The sequence below is a fragment of the Pseudopipra pipra genome, chromosome 14 (genome assembly GCF_036250125.1).
Source record: "Pseudopipra pipra isolate bDixPip1 chromosome 14, bDixPip1.hap1, whole genome shotgun sequence".
NCBI lineage: Eukaryota > Metazoa > Chordata > Aves > Passeriformes > Pipridae > Pseudopipra > Pseudopipra pipra.
Window position 1 is genome coordinate 1,419,081 of NC_087562.1, and position 11,786 is coordinate 1,430,866.

General features: G+C 46.3%; 1 protein-coding gene across 2 annotated transcripts in view; it reads left to right on the plus strand.

The window, feature by feature from the left end:
• The window catches only part of WDR59 (WD repeat domain 59), a 48,013-nt gene that overhangs the window by 17,764 nt on the left and 18,463 nt on the right, over positions 1-11,786 (plus strand). For both annotated transcript variants that reach the window (XM_064670652.1, XM_064670653.1), the window contains exons 11-18: positions 760-839; positions 2,979-3,111; positions 6,221-6,345; positions 7,210-7,374; positions 8,186-8,281; positions 9,608-9,764; positions 11,025-11,094; positions 11,361-11,514. In XM_064670652.1, the coding sequence (XP_064526722.1) occupies positions 760-839; positions 2,979-3,111; positions 6,221-6,345; positions 7,210-7,374; positions 8,186-8,281; positions 9,608-9,764; positions 11,025-11,094; positions 11,361-11,514 (980 nt within the window). The remainder of the gene's footprint in view (positions 1-759; positions 840-2,978; positions 3,112-6,220; positions 6,346-7,209; positions 7,375-8,185; positions 8,282-9,607; positions 9,765-11,024; positions 11,095-11,360; positions 11,515-11,786) is intronic.

An 11,786-nucleotide genomic window follows, 5' to 3' on the forward strand; every position in this document is an offset into this window, starting at 1 on the left:
CAATCACACAAGCATTCCAAGTCTGCTTCAGTGTGGAGGCAACCAAGACAGCACAAATTTCCTTCCACAGAGTCTCTTGTGCTGTATTTAGACACCCCCTGTGCCTCAGCAGACGGGTGTAGGAAGCAGCTGTGCAGCAGCAAATTCTTTAAACATAGCAGCTGTTTGACAAGGGAAACTTAAAACTGTGTCACAAGACCTAAACATGGACATAAATAAGTCTGTGTACCTCTGTGTGTTGACAGATAGTATGTGGCTAGATTTATGTCCTTACAACTTGAACTTGTCTTGGCATCACCCAGCTGTTTCAGAAGGAAAAAAATGAAGGGCAGAGCCAGCTTCTCTTAGCTTAGAAATGTTTTAAAACATCTGCATCTGGAAACAGATTTGATGAGCTAAAAGATATTTTTTATTTCACAGTTATAGTAGAGAAACATTTATTTTTATGATGCTATTTTTCTATTTCAATAAATATTGTTGTAGATCTTGTTCATTCCTAGTTGGAAAACTTGTGTCACATTCATTATACTTATTTTATGCCTTTGGCCTGTAAACTGTAGCCCATTTAGGGGTGTGGTAACTGTGGTGCAGGGGGGCACAAAGGCCAGTTCAAAGCAGAAGAGGACTTGCTCTGCCTTTTGGTTTGTGCCTTATCCATTGGATGTCCCTGCTGGCTCGTTTGAATCTGTTTATATTGAACACAGGGCTGAGATAGTCTCTGTTTTCCAGTGGTTCTCCAATGGTTTCTGTCCTTTTTAGGTTCCAAAGACTACCAGCTGGTGACGTGGTCCCGCGATCAGACCCTGCGGATGTGGCGGATCGACTCCCAGCTGCAGAGGGTATGTGAGCACTTCTCTGCAGCAGCAGACAGTTTTTTTACAGGCTGGATTCACCTCCCTTTTCTCACACTCCCAGTCGCTCCTCTGATTCCTAGAGCTGCAGACACAGCAGCCAGCTGCTGCTTCACTTACCTCTTCAGCTCCAGCCCAAAAACATCCCCGAGGAGACCTGTGATGGGGCTTCTCTGAGCCTGTGCCTCAAAAGCTTCTGTGGAAGGGCAAGGCTGCTCTGTTGCCTAACAGTAAGCATAGGAGTTGTTTGGGGAGGGTGAAGGTTGGTTGCTGCCTGCAGTGCCTCTGAAGATGCCACCTCCATGCCTGCAGGACTGTATGATTAGTTCTTGGTGATTTAGGCATTAGGGAAATGTAGGGATTGTGCCCTCCACTTCTTTCCCATGTTTCCTTTGCCCCTAAGCCTGGGGCAGGTGGTGTGAGTCCCGTGGTTCTGCTCTGTGCAGCAGTGAGAGGTTGCTGATGCAGTTAGTGGAACAACTGTGCTGGGTCAGACCAGAGGTTCATATGGCCACAGTGGCCCATATGGCCTTGCCACATCTTCTTGGAAGGGGATAGGTAGGCATGGAGTGATATTGCCCTGCCAGCCTCCTGCAGTTTGCAGCTTAGAGGCTCATTTAATTTGCTGCCTTTGTATTTGACAGAGCTTGATGAGGTTCACTTCAGAGATTTTCTGTCTTTTCTTGGACCTTTGTAAATTTTTGTCACCTTAAACATCCTATCAACAAGGAGTTCCATGGCTTTTCTGCATCTTGTGTGGAAAACCAGCTACTTTCATTTGTTTATTTTGCAACCTGCTAATTTCATTACATTGGAGAGAAAATGAGCCATCTCTGCCACTGATGATTCTGTAGACCTCCATCATATCCCTCCTCACCTGCCTCCCTTTTCAAGTCAAAGGGTCGTGATTTACTTCATGCTTTGTGCTAGAACTTTGATTGTCCTTTTACCTTTCATGACCCTTTTTCAGTTCTACCATATACTTTTTGGGTTGGGGATCTGAACTTTGTTCTTTCCACAGAATTCTCACTACTCACTTTGATTTTTGAAGTGTTGGACATAATTCCATGAAAACATCAGCTTAGTCTGGCCTGTACATCTTGTTCCCTCAGTTGGCTTGAACTTGCCATTTTTTCCCCATGTTCGTTGCTTTATATTTACCTGAACCAAAGTTCATCTTGCATTTTAATACAGTTACTCCTGTAAGGTCCTTCTGTGATTGTTTGCTGTCTGCCACACTTGTTGCTGCCCTGAAAAACTTGGTGGCATCAGCAAACCTGGTCATGTCGCTATTCACCTCCTATTCCAGGTTTTTAATGAATATGTTGAGAAGCATGTGTCCCAGCACAGATCCTGCAGGAGTCCTGCAGGTCTGTAACAAACTTTATGAAAAATGACACTTTTCTCCTACCTGATATATCTGTGAACATTTGATTTCTTTCCTGTCTTTAAATCAATTGTTCGTTCATGTCAGAGCCTTTACTTTTCCTCTGCTGGCTCCCACTCTTTTGTCCTTGTCTTTGTCTGGATCAAACTACACACGATGGCATGTTGCTGGTGACCAGTGCTGCAATTTGCTACATCACACTGTTATCCTTTCTCTTCCCTATGTTTCTTCTCTTCATCTTCCCAGTTTTCCTGTGCTGAACTTAAAATACAGGGGTTTATGGCCTCATTTTGATAGAGAACCTGGAACACTAGGGCCCTTAGTATATACTTGGGTCTCTACTGGAGTGTAAATATCAAACACAGAAAGTATGCTACTATTATATTTGACTTAAAAAATTAAACAAATTTTGACAAATTATTTCAAGGACTTAACAGTCATATCAGCTTTAGTTTTGATTAAAGTAAAACCTCTGTTACTTAGACTGGCCCTGTCGATTAAGTGGCTTTGTAAGTGAGCAGGAGATTTGTCCAGGCTGTCTGAGGTGACAGAGCTGAGGGTGCTGCAAAGTGGAATATCACCTGTCTTCATCACAGAAACAGTGCTGAGGTCTTAGTCATGACTGTTGCGTGGACCTACCTTGCAAATCCATCTGTCTGGAGGAATGAGTTCTTTAGTGGTGGCTCTTTCCCCAGCTTGGATTCTGTTGTGCAGCATGTGTGTGTGTTTGTCCTTTTCAGCTCTGTGCTAATGATATCCTGGATGGAGTTGAGGACCTGATTGATGGGATTTCTCACCTGCCAGAGCCAGACAAGACCCTTCACCCCCAGGATGCGGAACCCCAGCATAACTCTGGACACGGGGATGAGGAAGGTGAGAGAAGTGATGCCTTGTGGGGCCTCAAACATCAGTGGTTTTGTGTCGGGAAGAAGGCACATCTTGGCATAAGAAAACCTTGTAGGCAAAGCACAATCTGGTGTTTCAAAGGTTAATGGATTCCCCATTAGGGAGGAAGAAAAAAACACTAGAGGTTCCTCAGGATGGTCCTCCCAAGTTTTTTCTCTTCTAACACAATGATTCTACCTGTAAAACAAAGCTCTTCCCTTTATCATTTAATTCTTTCTGATTATCATTTAATTGCATTCGCTTTAGGTTGTAGTTGTGGCTTGTTGCCAAAAATAAGGCAATCAGTCAGGCAATAAGGTAAGTTCTGGCTCAAGAGGGTAGATTAGTTTAAGCCAAGAGATGAGCCCACAGAAGAGGGGCATGTGTGGGTAAAGCACTCTGACACAAGCTGCTCACATCACCTCTGCTGGGGCTCACTGTGTGAGCTGATCTAACAAGGAGACGTTTGCTGGTGTCTTCACCAGAAGTGGATATGGAGAGAGCTCATGAATTTTTGGTAATCTATTAGTGAGAGGTGGCTGAAGGCTGGCAGAGCAGAGGGAGAGGAATATTGTCTCCAACTTCTGAGTGCCAGAAAGGTGGATGGGAATGGGTCAGAGACCTTAACAGAAAGCATTGGTTTGGCTTTATAGAAGAGGAGGCCCAAAAGGAAGGAACATGAAGGAGGGTTTGTGTGGTTAAGGCTCTGGCCAGGTTAAACATTCAGGGTCAGTGTTTGAAGAGTGTAAATACCAGAATAGAAGAGTTTGGAGCAGCTGAGACCCGTGGTGGTGACATGCATGTGAAAAAGGTATCTAAAGAGATTTTTGCAACTGTACTGAGGAAGAAGAATTGGGTGCACCCACACCTTTGTGTCAGTTTGGTTTTGAGGTCACAGCTCCTTTCTGTGTTGTAGCAGTGCTACAATGGATCCCCATGTGAGGGTTTTACAGGGGAGGGATTTGATTCTCCCTTTGACTTGCTGACAAACTGCAGAGAAGGGGAGGAAGTGGTTGAATGTCTGTCCTTTGAATAAAGGAGCCAGTTGTGAGGCCCCTTAGTGAAAACATCTCTTCCTAACTGGAAGTTTCCTGCCCAGCAATCCCCAGTGAAGTTCCTCTCTGCCACATGTCCTATGTGGCACCGGAACAAGTTTCTGAAAGACACCACCAGTTCTGTCTACGGGAGGGTTTTATAATATGACAGAAAAGGTCTGGCTACCTGTGCTCACCATGAGCAGTGTTTCTGGGGTAGCACAACCTCTTTTGCTCCAGCTGGGAGCATTAAGTGTCCTCATTCTGGCTGCCTGGCCTCTCTTTTTTCCACAGGAGAGAGTTAACTCTTTAACTGCCCCTGATGAGGTCACATCCATACGTACTGTGTAGTTTCTGTGTGGGTCTGGCTTTGGTTCAGACTGGTAGGGTTTTCCTTGTGGCCAAAGGGAATGCTTTTCTGTAGCAGGGTAGATTTTACTGCAAATACCATGACTGCAGGATTAATGTACAAGCAAATCCCTAGGTAGGAATTTCAGTGCTTTCTAGCCTAAAAGCTATTGTGGACTGTTGATGTTTCACCCTGGAGGTGGCTGCATTTCAGCTGCAGACAAAGCCTCCATGTTACATTAATAAAGCACTTTGGGGGATCTTTGAAGGAAGCAGAGCTCTGCAGGTAAATCAGGAAGCCCCCAGCTGTGCCTTCAGTGTGCAGCTCTCCTTGCTGCTGCTGTGTATAGAGGAGCTTTAGGAATCTGTACAAATACGTGGCTTTTGGGGGATTAGAAACTAATTGGAAGGGAATGGGAGGAGAAGACAAAGGGAGGGTACTGCACATACTGGGAACCTCAGAGATGGCTTTTCAGTAAGCTGTGTGGTGTCTCGAGCTAGAAATAATTATCTTCCCTGAGAGCCACTGATCTTCCTTTAATCTCCTTTTCAGCTCCCTTTTCTGAAGTATATCTAAGCACTGTAATAAAATTGCAAACAGGAATGAGTGGCTAAGCATCCTACCTATCCAAATTCAGTAACCCAATGGGCAGCAGTAATACCAGATATTTGTCCCAGCAGCAAAGTCAGTAACTTTTAGGCAAATGCCTGTAAAAGGTCAACTTTTTGCATTTCTTGTAATTTATTTTTTTGCTAGGAGTTGTCTGTGCAATGTGATATTTTAAGTGTGAGAATGACAGCTGAAAAGATCAGAACTTCCCTTCTGCCCTTGGAACTATCATCAGGAAATATATTTGGCCTTAAGAAGTGATGCCACAGTGAAACACTCAGAAGGAGCTGCCCCTGCCCTAATGGGGGTACATAGCAAAAAAATGAGGCAAAAGCCATGCACAACCACAGGCAGAGACCGATTTTTCTGAAACTCAGTGAAGTTTGTTATCTTAACCATAATTCCTTGTGTCCTGCAGTGCTTGCCTGGCTGTTTAAATGTATTCTGGCCTTCAGGGATTATTGTCCTCCTGAAAACTGTTGGAACTGGAGAGCTAGACCCAGCATTTTGATGAGTCTTTAAAGACTGTTAAAGCACTAGAGTGCTTTGCAACATTAAATGCAAACGGCTGCTACAAATGAATTAAGCCTCTATTAGGACCAGAAATACTCTCTGCTCTCTCCCAAAGCATTGTTATACTTTGGAAGCTTTCCCTGAAAGCTAAGAGTGGTGATGGTGGGGGATGGTTGGTCCCAAAGACCAGAGCTCCTCCTGGAGACTGCTTTGGCTGCAGTTCTTTCCCACTGAACTGGGAAGCTCCAGTTCAGCTGATTGTGACTCTGGCAGCACTGTGTAGGGAGGAGAAGGGGTCTCAAATGAGAAGAGAAGGACTGTTTAGGGCTGTACAGAGTACAGGCAGCTTCTGTAACCTTCCCAGGAAAGCTGTGTGCAGACAGGTTTGTTCTTTTGAAGAGAAGGGTCAGAAGCCTGCCTGTAAACAACAGCTGAGACCCTCCAGCTCGCAGGGCTTTGCCAGGTAAAACTCATACCTCCATGTGTCAGAAGGGCAGAGGAAAACCTGCTGTCTTGGCTGCCTCCTGACATTGCCTGCCCAAAGTCTGTCTGTTATGGTTTGGCTCAACCTGTTTTCCATCTTTCCCATCAGCCTTAAAAGAAGATTTCCTGAATGACCCTCTGGTGGGAAAGAAAACGGACCAGCTGGGGCTGCCTCAAACCCTGCAGCAGGAGTTCTCACTGATCAATGTGCAGATCCGAAATGTCAATGTGGAGGTAGAGAGTTTCCTTTTGCTGGCTTCTTAGGAGGGGATGTGGGCAGGCTGGCTCATGGGAGCCTTTAGAGGGGAACCTTCTTTGCTACAGTGACTGCTGTCTGTAAACAAGTTTTATTTTAAGCTGTAGAGATCCTCTTGGCCAGGGGTAGTAAGAAAGAGGATAATCCCAGACACTGGGAGTGAGGGAAGTGTTTCAGCACAGTAAGTACACTGGCTGATCTTGAGAAGGCTGTGTGGTGTTTTCCTCTCTGCCTGGACTGCAGAGTGGAAAGCGATGTGTTCCATGCAGTTGGTCTCATTTCAGCTGTTTCTGAACCCCATCTGCTGAGCCTTCCCTATCTTGCACTCTCTCCCTCAGTTTTGGCATCTCCCTTGCATTCCAAACCCTCCTCTGTGCATGGAATCTGGCTGGAGGTACAGCACTGGACTGGGCTAGGAGGCCACTGCCCATCTCCTTTCCTTACCTCTGTGGTTTCACAGCTCATGGCATGATCCTGGTGGAGTTTTCTGAGACAGTGGTACAGAATCTTAGACGATGCCTGTTACTGCTGCACTGGGCCTGGAGTTCTCCATGGCCAAGTGAAGTGGGCTGGAGTGCAGCAGCTTTTGGGAGCAGATCCTGGTGCTGCCTGGGCTGGCCTTGGTTCTCCAGATGCTGGGATGCTGGATTGTCAGTCTGCTGGTGCAAGAAGAGTCTGTGCCCATCTGCCTGGGGTTTTTTGCTGTGTTCCCTGCCCTTGAGAACAGCTTGATTTCGTCTTACGGGGCTGTGGAGGAATCAGTCCCTCAGCATGAATTTAAGCCACTTTAAGTTAAAAAGTCCCTGGAGATGTGACTACAGAGCAGTTGCTTTTCCTCACAGATGGATGCAGTGAGTCGCAGCTGTACGGTGTCGGTGCACTGCGGCAACCACAGAGTCAGGATGCTGGTGATGTTCCCTGTCCAGTATCCCAATAACGCTGCACCGTCCTTCCAGTTCATCAACCCAACCTCGATCACAGCCTCCATGAAGGCAAAGCTGCTGAAGGTATGTGTGGAGTATGCACTGTCTTTATAAAAATACAAATGCTGTATGCTTGATGTCTAGATTTTACTGACACAAAACATCTGATCTTGCTGAAGATGTTCCGCAGGTCACACTGAACTGATAGATTGTGGAGCCCAAAGGATGAGGTTTCTGTTGCCATTGCACCCAAGTATTTGCCTTTCTCTACTGGTCCTTTTTAAACACATGTTCTTCACTGCTGCTGTATTCCCGTGTATTGCCTGAGGATCCCTAACATCCTTCTCCTCATGCAGTTGCCCTCAGCCCCCCTACTAGACAAAAGGACCAGCTAAGGATCCAGCTGCAGAATGATAGTATTTTTGAGCTGGGTTGTTGCTTCCTGCTCTCCTTCACGAACTGTTTTAAAAACGAGGGGACTTTTTTTGTGTGGGCCCTGCCAGTTCCAGACCTGGTGTTTGATCGTCTCGTGTAGCAAATCTATTGCTAATGAAATCCCTTCCCCATCAGCAAGTTGATGGAACGGTTTGAGTTCCTTCCTGAAAGAAAAATTGACCCAGTTTGCCACAAACTGGTATGAAACATATGGGTCACAGCAGTATGGAAGCCCAAATCCTGGCTCAGAGTGTGCTGCATCTACGTGACCCTCAGTGCTCTGATCAAAGCTCACAGCCATTCCTCAGAGCACACAGCACGCCAGTGGCTCCAGTGGATGTTGGGGGGGATGTCTTTGGCTTCTCTGGGTCCTGGCATCTTTGCTGCTCTGCAGACATAAAGGATGTGAGCAAAGTGTAGATGTAACCATGATTCAAGCTGCATCTTGTATGTATTCCAGATACTGAAAGACACTTCCCTGCAGAAAGTGAAGCGGAACCAGAGCTGCTTGGAGCCCTGCCTGCGTCAGCTGGTCTCCTGGCTGGAGTCTGTTGTGGTATGGAGGACTGCGTGGGCTCTCTGCCCTAGTTTGTTGTCTTCTCCCATGCCCCACACTTCTGACTCTGCAGTGAGAGCCTGGCCTCATTAGATGTGTAAATAGACCCCTGTGACTGGCCATTACATTTGTGTGAGCACTTCTGGTTAACGTTGAAGAGAACTGGGTGGATGATCAGACGTGTTTTGTTTCCACAAATGAGGCCCTGAAGGTTTGCTGCTTTGGGAAACTCTGATATTCAGGTTGGGGGGAGTGACTGGGGCTTGGAGAGTGGTGCATGGTATCTTCCCAGCTCAGAATATATCTCACTGAGTGCCAGGGCATGGTTATCATCTGTGAGAGAAGATAAGAGGCCTCAGGGAGTTGATGGATTCATTCTTGTCTGAAAGGCAGTGGCAGATGTCTTTACCTTCTCAGTTAAGATCCTGCTAGTCCTATTCTAGGGTTTTTGTTTTATTCCCTTAAAAAAACCCCAAACTGTGAAAATCTGGGGTTTTTTGAAGCTTTGTGCTGAGGTTTTGTAGGGATGATACTGCAGATAAATCCAAGTCACATTCTGCTCTGAGCTGAGAGATCTGTGATACCTACTCAGCATCCCAGTGTCAGCTATTTGGTCTGTGTGTGGGTGAAGTGTACCAGAGTGGGTGTTTTTAGCATTCAGGAAAAGATTGGAGAGTCTCCTCAGGTTTCTTTTCTGAGAGGTTTTGTTTATTCTTCACAAATAAAGGGCTTTTTTTTTTTCTTTTAAATGCGGAAAGGCTTAATTCTGTTTGGTTTCAGCAGTAATATTGTAAGAGTGGGAACTTTCCCTGCTGTATGGAAATCTGATGACTCAAGCCAGGTACCACTGCCTTTAAAGAATTCCTTTAGACCTAAGTTGTAGTATTCTTTATCCAAATAAATGCAGATTTCTGCAAAATTCCTATGGATAGGCTTGAGGTCCCCCAGTATTTCACACCACCTGCCTTCCTCACTTGAAGGCTCCCAACCTGCATTTGATGCCCCACAGTTGTGTGGTATTCCCATTTATGGAGATTTTGTCTCCCTTGCATCATTGAGGTATCAGGTTTAGCTCAGCTTGCTGTCTTGAGAGTCATCCAGAGTGTGAAGGTCAGATTTTCTGTATACTTTCCCACTGTTTCTCCCCAAGTTAAGCTCTGCATTTCAGCATGGTTTGCCTTTGCAGCCGTGCTCTGAGCTTGGTCTGCTCTGGCTTGAAGGATGAGCACCTCCTGTGAGGCTGGTTGGCAATGCCGTGTCCGGTTCTCTGGCTGGATTTCTTTCCTGTGGCAGCAGGGGCGTGACCTTGGGTAACCTGTGTTTCAGAACCAAGAGGACAGCACGTCCAGCAATCCCTACGCTTTGCCAAACTCCGTAACACCCCCCTTGCCCACGTTCGCCCGGGTCTCCAACGCCTACGGCTCCTACCAGGACTCGAACATCCCATTTCCACGGACCTCTGGAGCCAGGTTCTGTGGTGCAGGTTAGCCCATCGCTGATATGTTACAACAGCTACCCGGGGAATGCTCCTTTTAATGTCTTGGGGAACACCTGCCTCTGAACAAGGCTTGGGTCACTGCCATGCAGTGAGTAAGAAATGATGTTCAAGTGGCGATGTCGTGGTAAATTTATGGATGAGACTAGTTAACAACTGCTTGCAGTTGGTGTTGCATGTGGGATTTTAGGATTTGGAAATGCAGAGCTATCTGAAGAGATGGCCTTTGGCTTGTGGCATGCCAGAGGCATTGACAGACCTCTTATACAGAAACCTGGAAATAGCTGTTTTCTTGCCTGATTCTCTCCTGCCAGCATCACGTTGCTGGATGTTTTCTGGTGCTCAGTCTTCGTGAAATTCCTGTGGTTTCGGGTTGAACTTAGCTCTTGATGAAACCATATTCTTGTAACTAACCATTCTTTTCTCATCCTGCACTCTCTGATGTCCAAAAGAGCTTTCCCAAGGTCATTGGGAAACTTCCCCTAAGTGGGAAATGGGGTGCAATCACATCCAGGTTTCCAGGAGAGCATACAGGGCACAGATCATTAAAAACAGGTTAAGGTCTGAGTGAGAGCTGTTAAGTTTCACTGAGCTGTTTCAGATACATGCATGCTTCCTCTGGATCTGACTGCATCCCAGTCTGAGTGTGTTTTAAAAGCTACTTTCCACACAGGCCTCTCAATTCCCAAGCAAAAGTAAAACAGAATAGTATTGGATTGAATAGGCTCAGTGAAACCTGCTAAGTCCTGAAACTCTTGCAAGAGTGGGTGGCTGAAAACACTTGAGGTGCTAACAAATGGGGTAAGGCTTGTGAGAAAGTGCTTTGGAGTTGGCTTCAGATGGCTGGGGCTCTCCTGTTGAAGAGGAGAGTTGTACAAGCTGCAGTGGTTTCTCTCCATTGCCAAACATTGCCTCACTTGCCTCTGGAGCATCAGTGCTTGACAGGTTCTGGTGAAGAGTTAAAACATGAGCAGGTATTTGCTCATTTTCCTGTCTTTTCTGTAACAGCTGTAAGCCACTTGAAATAGTGCTTTTAAGAGAAACATCTCAACAAAACATGCTTCAGGGAGGGAATTTGGGTTGAGAAAATGTGGTTGTCTACTTGTAGTTTAAAAGTGCTTGGGGTAGTGGATAGGTGCCCAGCCCCTTGCCTCTGATACCTTAAATGGTATCCAGGTTTCCCTGTGTTCACCCTTGAGTAATCTACTCCTTGTTGCACGATCTTTATGCCATGTCCTGTCTCTTCAGGGTACCTGGTGTACTTCACGAGACCCATGACCATGCACCGCGCGGTGTCTCCGATGGAGCCCACGCCCAGGTGAGTGCCCTGCTTGGCATTTGGTGTGTGCTGCAGTGGGCAGGAAGGCAGGAGAATGTCAGAACCTACACTGGAGCTACTGACCTCTAGTGTTAGTTGTGCCCTCGGCACGGAGAGCCTGGGCCCTTACATCGCTGTGCCTCAGCAGAGACTCCTTTCAGGACACCAGAACCAATGTTTGCAGCTCGGGTTTGTGGAGATGTCAGCGGGAACCTGCAGGACCTTTGGTGGGTGAAAGCCCCTGAAAGTGTATTCCCTTTTTCCAGGTCCCTGTCAGCTCTGTCAGCGTACCACAGTGGCCTCATCACTCCGATGAAGATCCGCACGGAGACTCCGGGCAACCTGCGTCTGTACAGTGGGAGCCCGACACGCAGCGAGAAGGAGCAGGTCTCCATTAGCTCCTTCTACTACAAAGAGAGGGTAAGTACCAGACCAAAACACTTCTCCTAACACTTCAGCTTTTGTGATCTCTTCTCCTTTAATTTAGCATTTCTAGTAAGAGAAGCTTCATATTCCTCTCAAGAAGACATTTTTTTACAGGCAGCTCTGTAAAATGTCAAATGGATTTATCTCCTATTAGTCACTTCTTTACTGATCCTCTCTAGCATTTGACCTGCTTATTTTGGTGTTTCTCTATGCTGACCATCACAGTTTCCTTCAGTGCATTACACTGTCTCCCTTTTCATTACGTA